Source organism: Salarias fasciatus, chromosome 8 (genome assembly GCF_902148845.1).
Source record: "Salarias fasciatus chromosome 8, fSalaFa1.1, whole genome shotgun sequence".
NCBI classification, from domain to species: domain Eukaryota; kingdom Metazoa; phylum Chordata; class Actinopteri; order Blenniiformes; family Blenniidae; genus Salarias; species Salarias fasciatus.
Genome location: NC_043752.1, coordinates 10,587,317 through 10,611,296, shown reverse-complemented (window position 1 = coordinate 10,611,296; position 23,980 = coordinate 10,587,317). Strand labels below are relative to the sequence as shown.

General features: G+C 46.8%; 2 protein-coding genes across 3 annotated transcripts in view; one reads left to right on the top strand and one right to left on the bottom strand.

The window, feature by feature from the left end:
- Nucleotides 1–3,072: 3,072 nt before the first annotated feature.
- socs3b (suppressor of cytokine signaling 3b) lies at nt 3,073–7,367 on the bottom strand. Of its 2 annotated transcripts, none has more exons than XM_030098616.1 (3): nt 7,277–7,367; nt 4,126–4,477; nt 3,073–4,038 (listed from the first exon to the last, which is right to left on the bottom strand). In XM_030098616.1, the coding sequence occupies exons 2-3, from the start codon at nt 4,252–4,254 to the stop codon at nt 3,481–3,483; spliced, it is 687 nt and encodes a 228-aa protein (XP_029954476.1). In that variant the 5' UTR covers nt 4,255–4,477; nt 7,277–7,367; the 3' UTR covers nt 3,073–3,480. The 2 variants fall into 2 exon arrangements, with proteins under 2 accessions (XP_029954476.1, XP_029954474.1); XM_030098614.1 differs by lacking the exon at nt 7,277–7,367 and adding an exon at nt 5,150–5,366.
- A 2,208-nt stretch (nt 7,368–9,575) lies between these two features.
- pgs1 (phosphatidylglycerophosphate synthase 1) overlaps nt 9,576–23,980 on the top strand; it is a 17,373-nt gene continuing 2,968 nt past the window's right edge. Inside the window, exons 1-10 of the mRNA XM_030098512.1 lie at nt 9,576–9,720; nt 14,985–15,195; nt 16,703–16,780; nt 18,001–18,100; nt 18,202–18,391; nt 21,061–21,239; nt 22,221–22,420; nt 22,495–22,786; nt 23,185–23,333; nt 23,424–23,554. Coding sequence (XP_029954372.1) covers nt 9,605–9,720; nt 14,985–15,195; nt 16,703–16,780; nt 18,001–18,100; nt 18,202–18,391; nt 21,061–21,239; nt 22,221–22,420; nt 22,495–22,786; nt 23,185–23,333; nt 23,424–23,543 — 1,635 coding nt within the window. The 5' untranslated portion in view covers nt 9,576–9,604 and the 3' untranslated portion in view covers nt 23,544–23,554. The remainder of the gene's footprint in view (nt 9,721–14,984; nt 15,196–16,702; nt 16,781–18,000; nt 18,101–18,201; nt 18,392–21,060; nt 21,240–22,220; nt 22,421–22,494; nt 22,787–23,184; nt 23,334–23,423; nt 23,555–23,980) is intronic.

Below are 23,980 nucleotides of genomic sequence, written 5' to 3'. Positions count from 1 at the left end.
ATCGGTGAAGTAGTTAGCATTCGAGAGCAATTTCTGGGTTGAAAATCGTCAAAAAATGGGTTTAATAACAGCGAAAAGATGTGTTTGTGTGTGTTTCAGGTGTTTTTTGCAGAAGAACTCAGGGTAATGGTGGAGCTGTCATGCGGTTCTTCATAACCAGGACTGAAAGGGAAAGAAAGTTAAGCACATAACATTTATTTAAGAGAAAAGTTTCACTCTAAATAACAGAAACAAGTTTTAAAGTGCTTCTAAGTCTGCTCCAAGCATATTTCGGAGCGGGTGTCAGTTGACTTTTTCTCGGCTATAGAAGCTGAATCTGAATTTTTCCCCCCAGAAGTATTTATACATGTTTATTTTTGTCACTTCTGCTCATGGTTTAATTTCAACCTGAACTCAATGCTCCTTCAGCATCATTTTGCTTATTATTTAATCCTTTCCTCTTCGAGACTTGCTTGTCTATAGCACACACACACACACACTCACTCACTCACACACACAGACACCTCATTCGCTCCTTCTCATACACACACTAACACCAGGCAAGCCGTAAAAACTCAACTCAATTAAAGTGCCTCTTTCCTGGAAGCCAGCCTCAGACAGAGCACAAGGTATGCAGGGAATGGGAACCGTGTGTGTGTGTGTGTGTGTGTGTGTGTGTGTGTGTGTGTGTGTGTGTGTGTGAGATGTAGAAATGAAGAAACACAGCTCCTGCTTAAACTTACCAACAGCAATCTAGCTTGACCAACCACTTACACACACACACACCCTGCTCACTCAAGCCACAGACCGTCATAAATCTCCTCCACGTGGACCCTTTCACCTATTTGACCTCACACACACACACACACACACACTCACACACTCCCGAGAGGGCACCATCCTCTCTCAGCCCCTCAGGCAGGATGTATAAAACCCAGATGCATTCCTTTCCAGTTAAGTCCAGCCCAAAGTGAGCTTTCTACACAGTAACTGCTGTGTCAACGTGCGCGCGCGTGCGTGTGTGTGTGTGTGTGTGAGACGGCGTTGACCCAAACACTGTGTTTCTGGGAATCCCTTTGTTTCTGTGTGGCGTGTACATCAGCACTGCCCCCTCCCTCCACCCTTTCCTACACATTCTCTGATGCCTATGGAATTTACCCACAATGCTCCAGCACAGAAAATGAGAAGTGAGGATTGCAGTAGTTTCTGCGTGTCGTCCTCACGCCGCTGCTCATTGCACAGCTCCTTCAAAAGAAACGCCGACCGCACAAACGCGGCTTTGTTTAACTAGGAAATCCCAAATAATTGCATCGCGATGCCGAGAACTGCCGGAACAGAAACCGTTTTACGACACATGACGGTAAGTTAGAGATCGCCGAGTCAATATTGACTCAAGTCAAGTGACAGGGAGAGAAAGGAGAAGCAGTGATGGAGTCAAAGACACAAACAGTGAAGTGACACACAGGGCAAATGCTTTGACTTTTGTAAAAATAGTGCTCTTTAATATAAATTATTGAAATATTTTAGAAATATAAATATGTGCAACGTTCCTTTCCATTTATTTCTTTTTTTTTTTTTGTAATGCTTTGTCATTTCAGATATTACAGCTTGTATTTTGCCAGACTAGTGGCCAGCCTTTAGCAGAAGAGTCTTTATAAAAGACAAATAATTCACATACACGTGGTCCACTGGTGCAGCACATGTAAAGACTTGGTGTTGATGTGAGGGAAAAAGGAAGACCCAGATCTGAACAAAGCAAAGGGAATCAAACACACTGAGGGCTCTGGTTTAGAGCGCTGCGTTTGGTATAATTCAGTGGCGAGGTGAAACGATCGCCGCTCCAATATGGATCACAATGAACTATGAGCTCGGCCCCAACAGAGAAGTTTTTGATCAAATCCGAGTCTTGCTTTTCCAAAAAAAAAAAAAAAAAAAAAAAAGGCTTTTTTGTTACTGAGAATCACTGAAGGGAAGTCTCATGTTTCCCTTGACATTCAGAGATAGAGAGAGGGAGAAAGCTCGCAGTCTGCTCCTGATCCAGAGGTAATGATGGAAGGTGGTGAGGAGAAAAAAACAAACAAAAAACAAACCTTTCTAAAGTTACAGGCACTGAATTCACTCTTTTATCTCCTTCATGAATGATGTGAGGAAAGCATGAGGGCGACAGCCGACAGACGCACACTCAAACTCACCAGGACACCCAAGCAAAAAAAAAAAAAAAGACGTGAGATGACGCTCTAGAAAGCAGAATTAAGACGAAGCTGTAACTTTCTTTTTTGCACAGGCTGGTATATTTGCTGCAGCAGCATCCTGTTGAGCTCCATCATTTCCTCCAAGTCAATCAAATCAATGTTTTTGTTTAGCTGTATACCGGTATGTCTCCTCCCCTTTCTCCTCTCCCCTCACCCACCCCCCCCCCCTCCTCCTCCCATCCTCCTCAGTTTCCTTTTTCCTAATCCCATTTCCCGCTCTTCTTCCCCCTCTTCCCGCCTCCCTCCCGACACTGGGATCATCATCGTCATTCCCCCCAAGGAGCTTTACAGTGTCGCTGACATTTTTCCAGCCAGTCTGGATAAAAATAAGTTCTGCTGTTTTGTTTGGTCCCTCGCCAAGGCTTTTGTCTCAGTAACAGGCTTTTGTCTAGGCAACAGCAGTCTGTTTTCTGTCACTGTCAGAGCACACATGCATCTCTCTAAAACCAACCCCAAAATAAAAAAAGGAACGGATAACGGAGGTAAACCGAGAAACAAACGGGAGGAGGAGAAAATGCTCCGCGATGGATTTCTTTGGTCCCACGTAAAGGAAGCCTTCATGTGGGCCTACACCTGCGTATGTGTGTGTGAGTGTGTGAGTGTGTGTGTGTGTGTGTGTGTGTGTGTGTAGCTCGCGTGCCTGGCCACCCCCACCCCACTCCCCCCACCCCCCCCCTCAGTCTATGAGGCAACATTTGCGGGAAGCAGCAAATGGAAATGTGTGCACCACCACAACACACAGACACACACACACACACACACGCTCTCAGACAAACAAACAGTGTGCGTCCTCAGCGCCGGGCCCCTCGATTGGACTTTGCATTCAGTCCATAACTCCTCGTTCGCTCTCTCTCTCTCTCGGCCGTCTGTTTCTCCGCCCGGGGTTCCGGGGCGTCGTAAATGTCATGCTGACTGGGAGGGTTTCTTTCTTAACCCCACCGAGCTCACCGGCAGGGGAGGGGAGTTGGGGGGGGGGGGGGGGGGGGGGGGGGGGGGGGAGATCACTCCCGGTCGGGTTAATCTTCTACGAGGCGCTGCTCTGCGTCGGAGTCAGTCACAGGGAAACGTTGACCTTTGACCTCTGGCTTCATCTGCCACTCACCCTAGTGGTCAGTTTTTGCAAAAGGCAGGACGGACGAGGCGGCTGCGACCGCCGCCGGGAACTGACCTCCCGTCCGCGCCCAACGGCTCGGCCCGGTCGGCCTCCAACACTCCGGAGCCGGTCTCCTTCACGCGCAGGTGCCGTCAGTCATATCGGAGCGTCGTACTCCTCCAGAAAGTCTCGGAGCGTGTGCGGCAGCTGCTCGGTCCGGTCGGACCCGACCAGACCGCGGCTGTTCAGCGTCCTTCTGCACATGTGCTGCAGGGACGAGAGCGACGTCCGGAGGGGCCTCCGCAGCTCCAGGGGGATCTTCTCTCCGCTGGTGTGGATCAGATAAACATTGCACCCCTTCGTCTTCGCGTCTCCCGAACTGCTCCCACTCGCCTCCTCTCTGCTCCTCGCGGCGTCCGGCCCTTTCCCCATGTAGTGTGCGATGAGCTTCAGCACGCAGTCAAACCGCGGGGGCTCCTGGGTGTTCTGGGGGTCTGGCTGCAGGAAGAAGCCCCCCATCTCACTGTGGATGCGCAGATTCTTGGTTCCTCGCACTGTCTGGACGGACAGGGTGAAGAAGTAATGGTGGTCTGAGGAATCGCGGATCAAGAAAGTGCCCGGAGGTTCAGAGCGCAGGAGAGAGCTGGCCTCCCGGCCCCCGACGGCCCCCCAGTAGAAGCCACTCTCCTGGAGCTTACGCAGCGCACGCATCACCTGAAACAGACAGGAAGTCAGACGTCAGCGCGTGTTTAACTTTCGGCCGGCGTCGGGACAAAGCTCGTTCTGTGAGGGCCGACTGACCTGCTGGTAGTGTTCATGCGAGCTGAAGGGTTTGTAGTGATGTGGGGTATAACTCGACCCCTGAACCCGGCCCTCTGGAGGGGTCACGGCGCTCATGGCGACGGGGCTGCGTCCGCCAAAGGCTACCATGGCGCCATGGCCCCCTGCCTCCGCCTGCTGGTGGAGAGGCAGGGGGCCCAGACCTGGGACGCTGGGAGGGGCAGGTAGGGGGGGATCGTGTGGGGCGGACGGAGAAGGGAGAGGAGAAGGGGAATGGGGCGAGGGCGGCGGGGTCACACACCGGGTCCAGGGCCCCGGGGCAGAGGAGTCTGATGCATCCAGAGAGGGGCTGGTAGAGGGCACCTAAACACAGCTGCAGAGGGACAAGGGGCACGGATTAGGCACTGCCTATTTTTAATATGCAGACTGATGACATGGAAAAAAGCAGCAACACCCTGGATCGTTCAGTTCACCCAAATAAAACGCAGTTATGGCGACTGTGACACATGCATATGGCAAGACGAGGCAGGTTTTATATATATATAGCTTCAATGAATGAGGCTGCAGCTGCTGCACCGTGCAGCCAGACGGCAACTGGATCCTGATTGCTTTCAATTGTCTTCGATCGGGCGCACCGCAACAAGGGATTTCTGAATCGGGGTCACTGTGAAAGAGTCCGGCGCGCTTTCCCTCCGTCCGTTCCCCCCCTCCTCCTTTCCGTTCACAAAATAACTCCTTATCCCTCATCGGAGGCCCCGGGCTCCGGTTTCACGGGAAAAAGAAGGTGTCTCGTGCCGCTGGAGCTCGGCTCAGGCTGCCGTCCGCCGACCGGGAATTAAAGTCGGCTTTACCGGACAGTGCGGGGATGAGGGCTGCCGGGGGAGGCGGAGGAGGCGCCATAGCAGCCCAGCACCGCTGCCGTTCCTGGAACCGGGTCCTGGAACTGTCCAAAAACACCGCGGGGCGACCCGGCAGCCCGTGACCCGCTCCGCCGGCGCCGCGCGAGCCCGCGGGAGCCGCTTTTCCCTCCCCGGGCTGAACTTACCTCGCGGATATGTTCAGCCCCGCGCCGCAGCCGCTCGTCGCCAAAGGAAAATATATGCAAACTACCCGAAAGTAGTGCTAGATGGATGATTAACTCAGGCATTAAAATCCAAAAACCGAAATAAAGATATCCAAAAAAGTGTGTGGGGTTCCAGCGGAGGAATGCTGGCGGAGAGAGCCCGTCCGGCAGAGTGGAGGAAGGTTACTGGAGGTTGTGAGTAATAGTGCTGAGACGTTCAATGAACGAGCCGTTCGTTTGAACGGCTCTTTAAAGTGACCGACGAGAGCCGGTTCACAGCTGTCCGAGAGCCTTGCCTTTGTGCAAACTGTCCACGCCCCCTTCACGTGTCTCCTGAGTCCAGCTGTCACTGCTGCCTTCATGTGAACGACCGAGTTTCAGTTTTCAGCAGCAGCTCCAGTCACCTGAACGCAGCAGCTACTGTAACTAGCAGAGGAGAAGTGTCCAGAAACTGGAGCAGAGCCGCTGTTTTGGAAGAACTGGTTTCCCTGTTAATTGGCGGCTGTGTTTCTTTCACGTCCCTTGTTGCTGATAGATGTTAAAAACCAGACAAAAAGCCGCGTCAGACCTTTTATGAGTCTGATTTCAACACGTGCGGCTACTGGCAGCAGCAGCAGGAAGTGCTAAAGGACGTCAGTCACCAGCTAACAAGGAAACCAGTTAATTTGAAACACCGTATGGATCGCTTTATCAGAGGTTTTAGCAATGGAACACACACACACACACACACACACACACACACACACACACACACACACACTGTAAAATGCTCAGTTAAAGGACAGTCTGTGAAGCTTTTTTCTGGGGACAACATGCAAGGTAAGCCACAATGTAATGTGTATCAGAAAAACATCTCCTAAATCTGTGTTATTGAACAAACTAAAGCACCAGATGAAAACCCGTGACTGACAGTAATCCTGTCAGTTGTCAGAAAATAATGGATTGACTCTACACTAATGAGGCTGATGTCTCTAACAGAGCCAGGTGACGTTCATCAGGGAGCGAGTCTTTTGAACGGCTCATTCAAATGAACGGCTCCTCAGGAGCCGGCTCCCTTCACAGAGCCACAAATCCCAGCTCTAGTGAGTAAAGCTCGTCATGTTTCGTGAAAGGCTCCTCCCCCAATTTCCAGTAAACACGCGGCGCGCACGCGCTCCGCGCGCAAAGCACGAAAGCAATGGGAACCGAGGCCCATCGGCGCGCGCGCGCGCGCCCGTGGCAGATTGCCAATAAATTTACAGCGCGACCTTATTCCGGGATGTTTCCTGGTACTGCCGGGTTCCCTTCTCGACAAGGTGAAGAAGTTAAGAGCCGCACATCTGGCACGAGGAGGGGGGGGGAAAAAAAACGTTATGTGAAAGATTCATATTTATGACACCGAGATGAGGCTCGCTGCACTCTGTGGCTCTTCCTCGCTTTTTTTGTGATCTACTTTTCATACTTTTTTCTCCATAATACATAATTTAAAATATAATATAATAGATTCTTTACTAATCCCTGAATTCATTTTAAACACTTTATTTTCAGAAATACATAAGTAATTACAGAAATCCTATATAATAAATATTAATATTAAATTATTATTATATGCAAATACTATATCAACTGAACAGTTTCCATAAAGCTACAAAAAAGTTGGATTTACATGAAAAAATTAGGCTCAGCCGTAGTGCAACTGAGAAAAGTATTGAAGTGTTGGGGTTATGGGATTTCAACGTTTGCTTTCAATAACTCAAACACATGTAACAAACTGACAAGTTTTCCAGATTCTTCTCTAGACTGTTTGTAGAAAAGGTTATCAACTGTGAACTGGTTCAAAGCAGATTCAGCAGCTGAAAACTCAACTTCAATAATTTAAAATGATGGAATATTTTACCATCAAAACTCAATTCATTCACAGATTCCTAACTTTTTATTTGCTTTTCACTAAAGTTAGTAAATAAGAGAAACAGATTCTGCACATAAAAACTGCAATTTTGAGTAAAATATACATGTTATGTAATATTAAAGTTCAGAATTAATTTCATTAATAGTGCAAAAATTGCAATAATAAATGTTATTTAAAAGCCCATAAGGCTATATAGTTTTAAATAAGATAGAGAATTTTACCTGTGTGCCACAATAATGTTGCTCATTTTGGTTTTGGCTCTGTCATCTCATTAGTCCATGGGTCTCTGCACACATCCTTACCTTAAAACTGTTTAAACACTTTGGCATCACAAGTTGAGCCCTTTCAATGGAGTCTCCACTCCCTTCCTCCACATCAGTGCATGACAGATTATGATTAACATCTTAGTACAAGCCAGCAAATGCTTAAAGATAAGGTCCTTTAGGCCATCAGGTTGTGTCAGGAAGCGTCTGAGTTACTGGAAGTGCTCTTGAGCAACAAACAGCCCTGTCGCTCTGCTGCTGACCCGAAATGCTCTTTTCCATTCAGAAGTCCAGCAACAGTAGCACCACAATAGCACAGCTATGTGCTTTAGTTCACCAAGCAACTAGAAACTTTAATTTTCAATAAAGTGTTGCTGTTTGTAGAGATAAAAAAGGTGGTTTTGATCAAGGGGTGAGAGCCATTTGAGCAGTTGCAATCATCTGCACAAAGACTAAAAATATTAAAGCAAAAGCACTTCTCCATGCTATCATATTATATAGTTGTATGATGATGTAAACCAAGATATATTGCTATTATCATACTTTCATAATGACTGTTTAACTGTTGTAATCACAACCATTAAGCAATTTAGTGTACTCAACATTTACAGTTCAGTCAGGCTTGTTGAGTGAAGGAGGCATCTAAAACATGCAGGATGAGAAAAAAAAAGGATTTCGAGTTTTTGGCTTTTTGATCCACATTGTTGCTGGTTTTCTTTCCTTTAAGATCGAGGCTTACAGTACAAAACCAAACCAACATAAATTGGTGAACAAAGGCAGATCACATTTTCAGTTTATTAGTGTTAAAATAACAAACATACAGTTTAATGGAGATCTCATAATGTCACCAGCGTCAGGAATCATCCTCAAGGTGTGGCTACAGAAGATGAGAATCTTATTTAAGTCAAAGTCACTTGCTGGGCCAAACAAACACTTGTGTGCTTTATGCTGACAGTTGTGATGACAGATGTAGTCGCACCTCACAAATTCAACACGGAGTGTGAACCCAAAACAAGCATTACAGGAACCTGCTGGCGTACGCCACGATCAACAGAAGTCAGACGGAATGTTTCCACTTACATTTCTTTGAGATGCACGTCTGTAGAACATGATTATTTCATGACGAGGCATCAGTTTATGAGAAGCATGGGGCTAGGACAAGAGGAACTCTTTTGAGTCATGTGAAATTAGTTTACATAACGGAGATAGCAAATACACTAGTGCCATTATCTGAATAATCAGAGAGGAAATATGTTTTTCACTTCTTTATCTAATTTTTAGTTTGAGGTTGAATATCGGATTTTAGCAAACTAATAAACAGCAAGCTGGACAGTTGATTAATTATACTGTATTTCAAGCATTCAAGTTTCTTAAAATGGTTTTATGAATAGATTCATACAGAGTTTTTTAAACAACCAAATGATTATTGTGTTGTAGATTTTTAAGTGACATAAGAAAACAGATTTTTGTGTCACCACTCAACTTTTTTGAAATTTTTTCGGGAGTTTATATGGAGTACAGGAGTCATACAGTCAGACGGCCTGCCTGCATGACCAAATCACTCTGACACACACACACACACACACACACACACACACACACACACACACACACACACACACACACACACACACACACACACACACACAGAAGAAAAAAACTCCCAAAGTCAGAGGAGTCCAGAGCAGGGGCTGAGCAGTTTAGAGGAAAACAACCTTGGAAGACAATGCAGTCATTATTGAGATCCACAACTCTGCAAAAACTGGACATCTTATAAAATTTGCCAGGTCTGAATCTCAAAACAATGGCTCTTGTGAGTTATTAAAGTAAACATTGTATCATGAAGCTAACTAAAGGAAAATTCAGTCATATGATTTAACTGTTAGCAGAAAGAACGCAAAGTCACTATAATATCTAATTTTACCAGAACACCAGACAACCCAAACAAAACCAGGATGATCATCTGAGAGGAGCGTTTAGCACCTCGACAGCCTTAAATTAGACTAATAGTGAAATATAAGAATTGGCTTTACAGTAGACAAATGACAGTTCTCATGGTGGCCAGTAGAGGTCATTTCACCAAAAACACACAAGAAAAACACAGTAGAAAAATGTTCTTTGTAAATACTAAGTGTTGTTTGCTAGTAATAATATTGTCCTGACATCTCGCAGAGAGCAGCCCTTGCTGTCCTTGTCTGTCTCTCCTCGCTCTGCATAAAGAACAGTGTGTCCCTGGACGGACAGCCTTTGTCAATAAAGTTGATTCAAACGCGCCGCGCTGCAGCAATGGCGGCTCCCATGTCCTGGAGGAGGCTGGTGCAGTCCGTGTACTCACCGGCCATAGCCGGGGTTTTCACCCGCATAACGGACCGGCTGTTCCGCGCACGGGAGCGGACAGGAGGGTAAGAGCTGTGGCTAACCGGCACAGAGGCTGACACCGGGATTCAAACCTGCGTCCCTGGAGCGTGTGTCTGCACCTCCTCTAACTATGCTAACACTGCTTCCATTATCGGACAAGCATGTTTTGATGCTGTTTATTTGAACATAAACGCCAGAACCTTTAATGAAACGCCAAATTGCAGTTCAACAGGTTTAAATTAGCTCATTCACAGTCTCAGTTCAAGCGGGTTACATTTCAATGTCGCACATTTCGGCTCAGTGCTGCTCCTAATGTCACTTACCCAACTGCAGCTAACCTTCAAGGAAAGTTTCTGTGTCTGCTCCTCATGCTCTCTGTCTCTTATGTAAGGCTGTTTGTCACTTTACCAAGGCACAAGCTCGACACCTGTCATCCGCCCTTCTCTTGCAAATCAGCCACTGGAGGAATGTATCTGACTACTATACATAAGTTCTGTTTTGAGCTGTTTGTACAGAGTTTTCTGCTTCTTCATGTTTTTCTTTCCCTCTCAGAAACATTGTAGCTTCCCTGCAATTCTTTCAAAGACACAGTAGTTTTTTTGTAGTTTACAAGCTGAAGATTGGACAAGGATTCATTGTTGAACATTTAATCAATGCTGGGAAGCCAGTGGTGTCCTAAACTAAGATAATCAGATTTTTTAAATCTCATTTGAGAAATTAATTTTCCCCCTGAATGGACCATCCTATTTCTTGGATGTGGTGTTCTGCCACATGGTGCTCCAGAGAACTGCTGTTATTTATTCAGTAAGGCATCTAATTATCAATATATTACACACATTCTAAAACTTGTTTTCTAGGGCTGTCATGTTAATGGCAAGTAATTCATGTAGGGCTATCAAAAAGAAAAAAGAATTCAGACCGACACTTTGAGTTTATTGCATGTAGATATGTGTCAGAACCTGACTGAGCCCTGTGTGTGTGTGTGCGTATGTGTTTTGAGTGTGTGGCTCCATCATTCAGAAAAAGAGAGCAGCTCTCAGCTCCAGTAATGTGGAGAGACTGGTGTGTATCAGCAGCTGGCAGAATGTGAAGCAGCAAGAGTTTATTGCGTCTGCATATTGGAACGTTAAAGCTTCGAATCTTAATATTTCAGTGGAACGCCGGGGAATTTGTGAACATAAGACGAAGGTGTTGGCGTTGCACTTTTGTTACTTTTAAGTGATTTAAGTTTATTTTAATGAGTTTTGGGGTTTAAAAGACAAATTGACTGGCCTTCCCCTGAAACATTGGATGGTTCAAACTCTATATTTGTGTTAAACAATTAAAATACATTGCCCACTTAAGTTTAAAGATTCAGAATAATTTACATATATATATGCATAAATACATTTTTGTGCATTAAGTTGGTGATTTTGTAATTACAAATTCACAACCGTTCAATATCACGATTAATTACTTGCAGATTTCTGATTCATTTTTTAGCTTGATTGACTCCCCTATTTTTTTCTTCAGTTTGTTGTTAAAATAGGATATACAGTATCTGAAATATTAGAATATTTCATATAACCCCTTGTATTTCCTTATTTTGTGTCATTCAGTGACTTAAAGATCTGTGTAGTTGGTATGCTTTGAGTCCAGAGCAGCAGAAATGTATTCAGCAATGTAATGTTTTGAGATGCCCCAATGAAAGAGACGGGATGCTACACCGCCTTCACGCTGGATTTCGTCCTGCTGATCCTTTTCCGAGATGTCCCCATTTAGAATTTATGACGTTGCATCGCTATCGTCCTCATCGGAGCAGACAATGGACCTCTTCACTGCCCCATTTTCATATGTCAGAGCAGGAAATACACAAGCGCGATTAGAAAAATCAAAGACGACTGCATTCCAATCAGCTGATCTGGTTTCAGTGTCCTGTCCTCTGTGGATGTTGGCACCAGGCTTTATGACAGTCTGTGTGAAACTTGTCATAGAAAGGAAAATAAACCATGTCACTTGTGGTTTTCCTGCTGTGACAAGTCAGAATCTTTCTGTTTGATATGCAGGTGAAGCAAAAAGCAGAACTAATGGACTTCTTTAGAAAAATAAGTGAATTTCAATGTGGATAAAGTCTTTGAAAGTCATAATTCAAAATATGGAAGAATGACTTGACTTTGAGGTTAATTTGGCAAAGCTGAAGAAGAAATCTCTGACCTGCTGTCGTCTTTCGCCTCAGACCAAAATGCGCTCTTTGCTGCTTTGCAAACCTCCACCGTTCAACAGTCTCTCAGCTCATCGGGATGTTGTGTTATGCCTGCTATTCACAGCGAACACACTGGAAACAATAGTCACTTCTATCGGTTAATGTTTTCTTTGTAAGTGAATCAATTCACCTTCAGGGTGGATTAATTCCTCGGGCATTTTTTTTTCTTCCCCCCAGCATGAGGTTGGACGTCCCTACCCTGAAATAAAAGGTCGTCCAGTCCTCTCTTCTTGGCTGAGTTTGTCAATCTTCCGAATTGACATGCAAATTGTGACTTCGCCTACTCAGCATGTCTTCGTCACGTTTTTTTTTTTAAGCCGTTTCGAAGCACTTTAAGCCATTAGGTAGAGTGCACGCTGCAATTTGGGGCCGCCCCACATGAAAGATGAGCGAGCGGTCCCTACTTTTCATTACGTCTTGGAAGCGGTGATCTAATGTCGCGGTTGGCGAGAGCTTCACACACAGCTGTTGTCGCAGGCTCAACCAAAGATAGCCGGCGCTGATCTGGCTACGCTCCACAGCTGCTTCCCAACCAGCAGAAAATAACTCGTCTAGCTTCCAGTAAAGGTAAATCTGGAGCCGCGTTCTCAGCCGTCTTATCGTCTTCGAGCATCAAAGCCTCGTGAACAGCGGCGCCGTTCTCAGTCCGCTTCATGTGTTCGTCTTTCCGATGGCATGCCAGGGCGGGGTACCTGCATGACTTTGCGATTCTTGCGTGTCGATGTGCCGTTCGGTGAAGAATCAAATTCTAAATGAAACAGTGGCACCTGGAGAACTGGAGGGGGGGGGGGCCATTAGCTGCATTTCAACCCCGATTTGGGTCAATTGCATTAAAAACTCTGTTGCATTGTGGTCCTCTGGTGGAGACGGTGACATTTTTCTGTCTCCCTCTATAACCAAACCTACCAATCGCCAAGCCATGCAGTGAAACCATGTAAGGAACTTAAAATGTCTGCAAGGAAACACGCTGATACCCTTCAAGAAAGATTCAGATCATGATAGGTTATTAGAATTAGTTCATTATTAGAAAAGCTTTATTAATGACAGACTTAACAATGCATATTAAAAACATTCAGTTAATTGAACACCTTCATACTCTTTTGGCCTTATAGCTGAGATTATTTTCTCCCCTTTCTTTTAGTTTGGCCGCAGGGCGCGGACCGTCGTTAAATTCAAGCACATGTTTGTACATGACACAGCATTAACAATATCACTTTTTATTTCTCCTCGACGAACTGGCCCGACCTGACGCTCCTAAACTGCTGGAGTGGTTTACTGCGAGCCAAAAGCCAACGCCAGCCAACGACACTGTTGGACCACACGCAGGCTTTTGTGATTGAACTGGCGCCGATCCCAACAAAGGCTGATGGCGCCGTTCCTGTTAACTGTAAAAGAATAAAAAAAGACATTGGGCATTGTATAAGAGTGTCACATCCAGGTATCTCTGCTATCGAGCTTCTGTAAGCAAAAAAAAAAAAAAAATGGTGATATTAAAGCTGGATTATAATGAGAACGACCTGTTTGCTTTGTGAATCATCAGATCCATAAATAGAAATAGTTGAAATAATTTTAGCACACCGGCATTTTCGTCACTCGGTTCGGAAGAATGTTTTGTTTTTTTGGCGGCGTAAGCTTGAAACAATATTACTAGTGTTTGAGTCACATATTGACATAAATCTCTCCTTTTATTCATTGTGTTTATAAGGCTGAGCCTCACAAAGCAAATATAACTACACCTCTGCAGTCGTTAAATAAGTTATTTTGAGCGCGATTCTCCCTTCTGCAGCTGCTTAAAGACAAAATTATGGGTGTTTAGCCTTGAATAAATACTGAGGTAGATACAGACGGAGCCTTCGTATCGTCTTCTTGTCTTCTGCGCTTGTTACATGAGTAATTTGAAGTGGAGTAATACCACAGGTGGCCTGTGGCGGCACTGTTGTGCGGTGTAGTTCACACGTGGAGTAATGATCCCTTCCAGGAAAGACTGGATTATAAATGTCAACATGTGTTTTTCCTCCGTACCTGTGCCACATGTCCTCCCTCTCTGACAGCCGTCTGCTGTCAGTTTATCTCAGCTGTCGGAGCTCAGAATTACTTTTTTCACGACCCGATAACGGGAAATCCCCATCGACGGAGCCGGTTTGGAAGCGATAACTTGTAACTGTAGGCGCCGATAGTTTAGATAACTCTGGCTGCTCGGTGATCTGTGATTACACACGGATCCACTCAGTCCTGAAACGAGGAGACAGAATATCAATCGCATTTCTTGAAGTGTCCAATCTTATCTTTTAACGACTTTCGAAAAATCCTTCCACCCGACTGGATGTATTCCCTCCGATAACGTCTGTAAATTGCACTCTCATAACAGATAAGAGCTTTTTCATTGCAGCCTCTTTTTTTTTTATGGCTGTTGGAGTGAAGTTGTGTGTTTATGGCGAGATCTGGATCACAAACAGAGAAATCCTTTGTTTTCTTGTGACTCTTTATAGATTGGGTCAGAACAAAAGGCAGATCCCGTGCGTGTCTGCGTTCTTTGGCGCGTCTGATTTCTGGTCGTCATCGATTGAAAAGGAACGCAGCGAAAATGAGCTTTGGCGCTCGGCGTTGGCGCCGAATGCTCCGCCCCGGCTGCGTTGTCAGAGCGCGCCATGGGAGGAGCAGGGGAGGCCTGAGACGAACAACCTCGTAAATCATCACATGAACGACTGTCACGGGGAAATAATTCGGCTTGGAGGAATCACCTTGACCTCCTTAATAGCGATAATAAAATGATTCATCGATTTTATTTGATAATTTTCTTTCCATTGCATGCATAAAGTAGTCGTAACAATACTGGCTGCAGTGAACTAAAGTGTTAACGTTTAACTAGCACTTTTTTTTTGTCTTGGAAATGTTGTTTCAAAAATATTGTAATCTGTTGGACTGTGACATAAGGTCCGTGGGCCAGAATAGGCCCATAAGAGGCTCCAATCTGGCCCTCCAAACCACAGCCGCCTCAATCTGCTGTTCTTTTGTTTGGTTTTTTTTTTTGTTCACGGAGCGTGCGCTTCCTGTCCCGCCTCCCAGGTCCTCCGTGCTGCTGCTGGCGCCCCTGCTGGCCGAAACCGACCCGGCCCCCCGCCGCGTCTCCAGGCCCACGGGGTCCGCCGGATGCCAGGGCACAGACGGCCTCTGCACGCACTTCCGATGGATGGCGGAGCACGTCCCGGCCTTCAGGGTCCCGGGGACCCACGTGCACATCCTGACCTCCCCGGACCAGTTCTACCAGACCATGAAGGTCCGTGTCGCCGCTGGTTATTTCTTAGGATGAGTCTGTTTCACTGTCTTGAAAGGGTTTTTCCTAGGATTGGAGGGTTCGGGGGGGGGGGAGAGTCGGAGCAATTCACTGCAAAGATGACAAAGACTCTGAGCCAGTGTTCTCAGACGGCTGAAAAAATATGCGGTTTTGCTCTACGAAAACATCGAACGGTGCTTATCTGATTTAAAATAATGCTTATGCAGATACGCCTTAAACCCGTGGATGAGGTGATGAGTTTGATGTTTGGGTGTATAATATATATAGAGAAAGCTTTCCGCACATGAGTCAGTGTGTAGTGCCGTAAATTCAATGAAAGTGCCCGATGATGAGTATTTTCTTTTTTTTAAACATCTCTTTGTGTACTCTGCAACACGTGAGTTTTGGGCGTCGCGCCGCGACTCCGGTCTTATTTAAACAAGCGGCTAATCCCGGATTAAATGAACGCCTCGGCGCGGCGTGCCGGCATCACGCAGTCAGCCCCGTCTGTCTTCATGTCTCCGTTTTTAGGTTTCAGGAAACACTCCGGCAGTCGTGCAGTTTGAGTTGAAGCAGTCGATTTGTTTGGTTTCACACGCCTGCTGTTGGAATCCTTTTGTGTTTCCTCTGACTTCAGGCTCTGTGCACGGCGTTTAAATACAGCGATCTGTTTGTGTTGTTTTAGCGAGGCAGTTACAAGAAATGGGTGCATCGGGTGCAGTGGGTGTGGGTCGCAGTTCTTGTAACGCCGCGAGACAAGAAGGCTTCACCTGAATGGTTTTATTTATAGGTTACAGTCAGCGGAGGCTCCATTGTTCGGCCTTTCGTCGGCCGTACTGATGTTCGTGAATGTATTTAGATGCTCTCAAAACATTTGTAGGCCCTGCAGCAAGATGAGGAGGAATTCCATTGATTACACTTTCTTTTGTAAAGTACGTCGGTGTGATAATCAATACACTACAGTGATCCTTTATTACTGCTGCATCAGTGATTCTGTCAAACGTGCACCGTAAATTTAGGTCATTTTTATGTCGTTTACCCTGTTTACCTTTTCTTTAACAACTGGGGTTCGACATGTTATATAATTGCCCTTTTAACTGTATTGTTCCGGATGTTTATGGGCGTGTTGTGTGCATGTGCAGATGTGTGTTTTTCCTTCAGATGCTTTTGCAAATCCTTTGTGATTTACTTTCAGTTGCATTCAAGACTTCAAGAGAAAATGCTAAACTTTCGCCGCGTTCGAACTGCACTAATGGGAAGAGACCAGCGGCGTGAAAAGTTCGATTTTCCAGCTTTCTGCTATTTAAAATGTCTTTCTGCATGCCTTAAATATCGGTGTTTCTTCCTTATAACTCTGCCAGCGGTGTTCACGTGACAATCTACAAAAGCGACTTCTTATCATTTCATAGTTTTTGCACACGTGTCTCCAGATTCCTGACGCCCGCAGACACTTGTGCGACACAAAATCCTTATTTATTTATTTTTTAATTTTTGTTGCCTTTCTTCTCAGGCGCGCATCAAGACGGCACAGAGGCGAGTGGTGATGGCCTCGCTGTACCTGGGAACGGGTCATCTGGAGCAGGACCTGGTGAGAGAAGTCATGTTTGTGTGCGATTCGGTGGCAGGTGAGAGCAATGGCGTCCCGGCGTGGGGCGAGCGCCAAGGAACTGGTCAGAGATGCCAGAAAGCGTGAGTCAGACTTCTCCTCCAAACACGGCCGCAGCGCGGTTTGGACAAAAAAAAACAAAAAAAAAACTGAAAAATGCAGCTACAGGGAATGACCCCAACGTGCGTGGGTTTATGGGTAGAGCGAGACCGGTGCTGGCATGCGATGGCCCGCTGTTCCTCATGCTTGGAAAGCCTTGCATAACAACCTTCACCCAAAGCAAACCACAGTCTGCAACTGCTTTTGTTTTTTTTTTTTTTTTTCTCTCTACTGAAATGGTACAAACAACAGCAGAGGAGGAAATAAAGACCAACCTGCAGGGTCGGTCCGTCGCCTTTCAGGATGGTTACTTACTAGAAACACAAGTCGATAAGGTGAATGTCACCTTAACCAGCGCAGCGGGGGTGACGTATTCGGGCACCAGTTTAGCTGCAGTTGTAAAACAGGCCCCCCCGATTGATATAGAAATAGATAAATACATTTATGTGATCATAAGTATAAAAGTCTCTTCATCATGATTATCCTGGACAAGCTGTGTTGTAACACAGTAACATACTAAGATTGTTTTTAAAGTTTCTCAATATGGTGGATAAATGACAAACTCTGCATGATGGAGTTTTTTTTTTGTTTTCAATGCAAAGTGAAGAAATCGGGACAGCTGACTGTTTTCAGTGTTGCTTAATCCGTCAAATATTGTCCTACTTTTTATTTGCTTTGTAAAATGACAGTAAGTGGTGCGGATCTCGTGTTGCCCAACTGCGAGTTCCCTGAATCCGAGGCGAAATCTCCGGATTGCTTGTTTTGTCTGAGCAGCGGGCCAAAACTCGGCAGCGCTCGATTTTCCGTGAGAGGAAACGAGAGAAAGCTGCAAATGTTTCCATTGAAGGAGCTTTAAAGGCATTAAAAGTGTGTTGCAGTGTTTTCTGGGTGACTCATTCTGGCTTTAAGACCAAAGGGGGAAAAAAAAAATGCCTGTTTGGATTTAACACGACGTAAAGGGATGTCCTGTTTAGCTTTTTTTCTCCGTAAGAAATCTCCTCAAATTTTATTCTCGACTGTTCTGACTGTTTTAACCAGTTCTTTTGTCACTTCAGCCTGATATTTTCATTCGCTGAACGGGTCTTTGACTTGTTGTTTTTGAGGTGGACTGCATGGAGGAAGCGCTGCGGCGCTCACAGGAAGGCGGCCGCTCCCCTGACCTGAAGGTCTCCCTGCTGCTGGACTACACCCGCGGGTCCAGAGGTGGGCGAACCCTCTTCTTCGTCAGACCGGCTTCCCGTCATCCCGTCTGACCGCCGCCTTGCGTGCGTGTGTGTGTGTGTGTGTGTGTGTGTGTGTTGCAGGGCAGGTGAACTCGCGGACCATGCTGCTGCCCCTGCTGCAGCGCTTCACGTCCCAGATGCGCGTGTCCCTGTACCACACCCCCGACCTGCGGGGGCTCCTGCGGCTGCTCGTCCCGCAGCGCTTCAACGAGACCATCGGCGTGCAGCACATCAAAGTCTACCTCTTCGACGACAGCATCATCATCAGCGGGTACGGCGACGGGTTTGAACTCCAGCTGAGGTTCAAGGGAACCCTCCCCTCCCCCCCCCTCCTCATTGGTTTTGCATAATGCTTTCCAAAGCAAAGTGTTTGCTGGGAAATGTTGTCGGCGCGCCGCCGTTTGCATACAGCACACAGAGCGGCCGCGCCTGGAAGCCAGCGGGCAGCGAGCCGCTGTGGTTTCCACTCCATTTCACTTCTGCACACAGAATGTCACAACGGCCTTAATCGATGGCTTGTGGAAAAAGTGAACCAGAACAAAAAAAAAAAAAAAAAAAAAAAAATCCCACATGAAGCAAACAGCGGGGACTAGTAAACACAAGCGCGACCCGGGATAGAAATCCCCAGGTTTCTGCTCTAAAGAGAAAGCGGGCTTTAAAAGCTGCAGTTGAATCCTTCTGGAGCTCGCTGTTTGTGTTTACCGAGGTGGGAAATGACAAAGTGCCGTGTCCACTTTATTTAATTTAACGTTTGGAGCAGATCCAGGCCGACTGAGTCCAAACCGGACCGGTCGTGGCTTCAAACGCACCGGATTACCACAACACATGAAATCCCCCCCCCCGCTCCCTTATGTCATCTCAACGCGTCGTCCTCTCAGAGCCCCTCCGGCCCCGGCGGCCTCGCCGTCAGACCGCGGCTGCTGGGAAACGCTCTCCACTCACATTTGGCCTTGGCAGGAAAAACATGCAGAAATCAGGCGGCGCTCCAAAGCCAACGTTCCTGCAACAAAAGACTTCCCAACACGCTTTGGGCTCATTTTCACCCACCGTTGATTCCGCTCTTGGCAGGAACGAGACGTTGCACAAGACCTCAGGAACCCGAGCAGGTTAGACCGTCCTGATGAAGCTGCTTTTATTATTTTCGTGGAAAATACCGTCTTAGAATATGATATTTAATGTGATTCAGCAATATTTTAATATTTTTATTATGTAAAAAAAAAAAAAAGTAAAAAACTTCATTACTGAGCTGAGAGAATTCCCAGAAGTCCTTGCAGCGGATGTATCCGCCACAGTCAACACTTAATAATTAGTTGTCATTTTGTCATTACACTGCTGTATCATTGTGACTAATTGTAATTCCTCCTCTGGGTGTTCCTCCTCGTACGACTCGAGCTTTCACTTTGCCTCGCGGTTGAGCGACAGCAGGCCGTCCTGAGATTTGTGCAGCTCACAGTGATTTTACAGATCTGAGCCCCGGCGGCTGTTTCGGTTCCCGATACGTCCCCCGTTGTTCGGCTCAGTTCCCCCCCGGAGCGTTGACGGCGCCGGTTGCCGTGGCGGCTCGCATCGCACCTAACCTGGCCAGAAGTCAAGGTCCTCCCGCCTCACCTGGTTACTCATGTATTCCTGGCACAGCGCGTGTGACGCAAAACACATGTATGTGATCAAGGCCACAGGAAGTAGGCGAATATATGACGGCGTTATTCAAACAGTGCGTCAGGGTTGGCGGGAAAACGCTTCGACAGATACTGGTGTTTCTATCTCCTCCTTCTGCTCAACAGTCCCTTTCCCGCCTGATAAAATGGTTTATGATATTAAATAAATGAAGTACTGGTAGTACATTTATTCATAACTGATCTGTAAACTTTCCTCGGCGGCCTCGCCCTTCTCTTTTCTTGCGTCCCGCCGCTCTCCTGATAGCAGATGACCAGAAGTCATGTTAATGATTACGTAATACTTTGGTTGGCCGAGATTTCTTCCTGCTGTTATGCCTTGAAAAATGTAATGCTTCCTGCAGTTTCGCACAATCCTGAAATTTAAAACCTGAAAATATGAACCAGTGACAACCGATTTAAGTGGACTTATTGTGTATTAGTTTGTTTTTTGCATCAGTTTTTAACTAGGAATGTTAAGTTGCTTCTAAATGTAGCAAAACCAGCAAAAAAAAAAAAGAAGCACCTTTTAACAGTTGTTGTTGAAGTTTTTTATGTTTCCTGCATGATTTGAGACATTCATTAACCTCCATCCTAAACTGTAGCGGTCATAAATGTGGCAGAATGAGGAAGTGTCACCCGCTCCTTCAGAAAGGATGAAATGTTTCAAAAACAGAGATTTCTCTGCTATATTTCGGTTGAGACAAACAGAACTTTTTACATTCTGTCAGTATTTTGCAGGAGTCTTTATTAGGAATAGACACATCTGAATAGATGTCGTTACTGTTTGGACATATCGAGGGTCAGTGTCGAAGTCAGGTTGGTTCTGTTTTTTGTTTTTTTTTTTTCCTCCCTTTTCCAAACCCTTTAAACAGCACTCACTAAAATTTAACTGAAGTTAATTTTTAACAGACTTTTGAAAACAAAGACACCGTTATGTAGGGTTTGTTTAGAGCAAAAGCTGTCAGTGTAAAATGAATAGAAGTGCAGATAATTCCAGATTTCCAGTTTGAAAAGGAGTCACAATGTTGTTACGAAAGCCTTATGGGACATTTCATCCCCAATTCACTCAGTTCAGCTTTTTTGTGCTGGAATTTTATTGCAACCATGACGATGTCTGACCTTGTAAATGTGTAATTTGCTCCAGGTGTTGCACACAAATGTTTTTTCGGATTCTGTGGTTAGATTTGGCGTCACAGTTTTCCATCTTTTATCAGATTATCTCTGAGGAAGACGTTTTGCTTCCGGCCGGTCTCACCACGGCGCCGCTCGCCTGTCGTCCCTCCAGGGCCAACCTGAGCGACTCGTACTTCACCAACAGGCAGGACCGCTACGTGCTGCTGGAGAACTGCCGGGAGGTGGCCGACTTCTTCTCCGACCTGGTGGACGCCGTGGGCGACGTGTCGCTGCAGCTGCAGCCCGACGACTCCGTCACCATGCTGGAGGGCATGGTGCACCCCTACAAAGGTCAGGAGCCCCCTCCCCCCCCCCGCCCTGCCCTGCCCGGCGCGTGACGCCGCACGGCGCCCGGGTTTCCAACGGCGATGGATTTCTTTATAATGGAGCTTGAAAGCTCAGGATGCCGTGTGGTCAGCTCACCGTGCAGCCGGATGTCAACCTGACAGGGTTTTGTCTCCACACACACACACACGCACACACACACGCGCACACACACACAGAGCCGGGTGTCCGTAACCAGAGCGCAGGCTGCCAGGATGTTAGTTTGAGAGATGAATGACATAATGTCTGCCGGAGCGGATCGTCGTGGAAACCAACACCAGGAATAGAGTTGTGATGTCACGGTGTTGGTGGGAACTGATACACACACACGCGCGCGCACACACACACACACTCGCTCACACATGCTGGTGAAATTCTAGTGAATAACGTTTATCAGGATGAATGATCCGTTTCATTTCACTCCTCTGGATGACGCGAGAGAGGCGGGATTTGATCATTGATAGTTATTGGAAAAGATGACGTCCATTAAAATACACAGTACAATCCCTTTACTCTAAATTAGAGGGTAAATGATTACACCTGACTTCAAAAAGTGCATTCAAGTGACCACTAATTAGGCTTAAAAACACTTGATTTTGTTTTTTTTTTTATTAAAGACTGTTCCCGTAATCCTACTTTGACAGTCAGTTAAAAACTTCTCCTCTCCTTGTGGTGGAAATGAAACACGAGAACATTTCATTGACTTGTTTTTTTTTCTTTGCTTGCCAAATCTCAGGAATTATCAGGCACTTTTCCAACAATTCAGTTGCAAAACTTTTATATAACCTCAACCTGTTTGTTCTGGAATTTCAGTGATTTCCTAGTAGTCGAAGCAGCAATGGAATTTAACGTGTTGAAAATAAACGTTCTAGATTTTCAGTAATGGTTATTATGTTATTCACAGCTCAGTTGTCCGCTCACTCCTCCCGTTGTCTCCACCGACACCAGGAAACCGTCAGGACTTCTCGGCGGCGGCCCGGGACAGGATCATGGAGGTGGTGAACACGGCGCACATCCGGCAGCGGCTGGCGAACCGCACGGAGGACTCTGAAGACGAGGGCCTGAGCGAGGGCGAGGAGGACACCTGGGTGTTCCCTCTGGTGCAGATGAAGCCTCTGGGCATCCGGGTGGACGAGCAGGTCACGCAGGTGAAGGTCGATCCGACGAAGGAAGCCCGACATCCCATCATCAGTCGTGACGGTTCCTCTCGTTCTCCCTCCAGCGCCTGCTGACGGACGCCGGGCCCGACTCCACCGTCTTCCTGACGTCCGGCTACTTCAACCTGACCCGGGCGTACATGAGGCTGGTGCTGGGCGCCGGCGCCAGCTACCGCATCCTCACCGCCTCGCCTGAGGTCAACGGCTTCTTCGGGGCCAAGGGCGTGGCCGGGGCCATCCCGGCCGCGTACATCCACATCGCCCGGCAGTTCTACAGCCAGGTGTGCCGGCTGGGCCAGCAGGAGCGCGTGCACCTGCACGAGTACCACCGGTCGCAGTGGACCTTCCACGCCAAAGGTGGGCGACGTGCGGTTTGCACACACCGATTGGACATGTGTTAGAATTTTGTATCAAAAGTAGCACTTTTCTTCTCTTAAAAAGAAGGAAAAAAAAAACCTTTTGCATGACGAGTTTCTCGATCCAGACGCATTTCTCTCTCTCTCTGCTCGCTGCCGTTGCTCCTGTGGTTGCGGCGGTATGTAGCGTGCGAGACGGAGGCTTGTACAGTCACTGCGCCGTAGCCCCGGGTCGAGGACGCACGCTCACTCACTCTCATATTTCGGGGTTTTGGATCCACGGCCGGGGATTTCTGCATGTGCTGCCTTTTAGTTGTGGTTTTCACGCCGGCAGCAGTCTCTGCTGGAAGCGGCATTACCTCTTTGCTGGCTCACTTCTCTCCCTCCCCACCCCTGCAGGTCTGTGGTATTACCTCCAGGGACAGGATCGGCCTTGCCTCACTCTAATTGGCTCGCCTAATTTCGGTTACCGCTCGGTTCACCGTGACCTGGAGGCCCAGATCGCCATCGTAACGGAGAACGAGGATCTGCAGAACCAGCTGCAGGAGGTCCCGCCTACTTCTCTCTCTCTCTCTCTCTAATGCTCATAGTGAGCGAGTCGCTGTTCTGAACTGACGTTGTGGCGTTTTGAACCGCAGGAGCAGGAGATGCTCTACCGGCGCTCCACCGAGGTGTCCAGCTCCACGTTTGAGCGGCCCGACCGCCACGTCAAGCTGTGGGTCAAACTGGTCACCCCACTCATCAAGAACTTCTTCTGAGAGGCGTCCAGGTGCAAACACACATACACACACACACACACACACACACACACACACACACACACACACACACACACACACACACACAAGACGTGTGTTTACATGGGACTTTTTATATCTATAGAGCCGCATAAAGTCTAATTCTGCTCTAAAGTGATCATGTAAATGCCTGAAAACTTTATTCAGAATTAAGTGTAAATCTCAATAGACCGTTTTTTCTCATTTAGAAGCGTAATTATCTGCGCATGCTCCGTCGTGATGACGCAATATATCCAAGATGGCGGCCCGCTGTCAGCGTTTCATCTCGGTTGAAGACGATTTATTTAACGTCAGTTTTAGAAGAACGGGGCGTAATGAAACGAGCGGATGGACGGGCGCTAAACAACGCGGACATTTTCAAAGCTGTAGCTTCAAAAAGTTAGTCGACAAAGAAAGAT

Coding starts and splice junctions, on each gene's coding strand:
- socs3b (XM_030098616.1), bottom strand. CDS start 4,254: ATGGTAGCCTTTGGCGGACGCAGCCCCGTCGCCATGAGCGCCGTGACC. Junction 4,039..4,125: donor CGCATGAACACTACCAGCAG/GTCAGTCGGCCC, acceptor TGTCTGTTTCAG/GTGATGCGTGCGCTGCGTAA.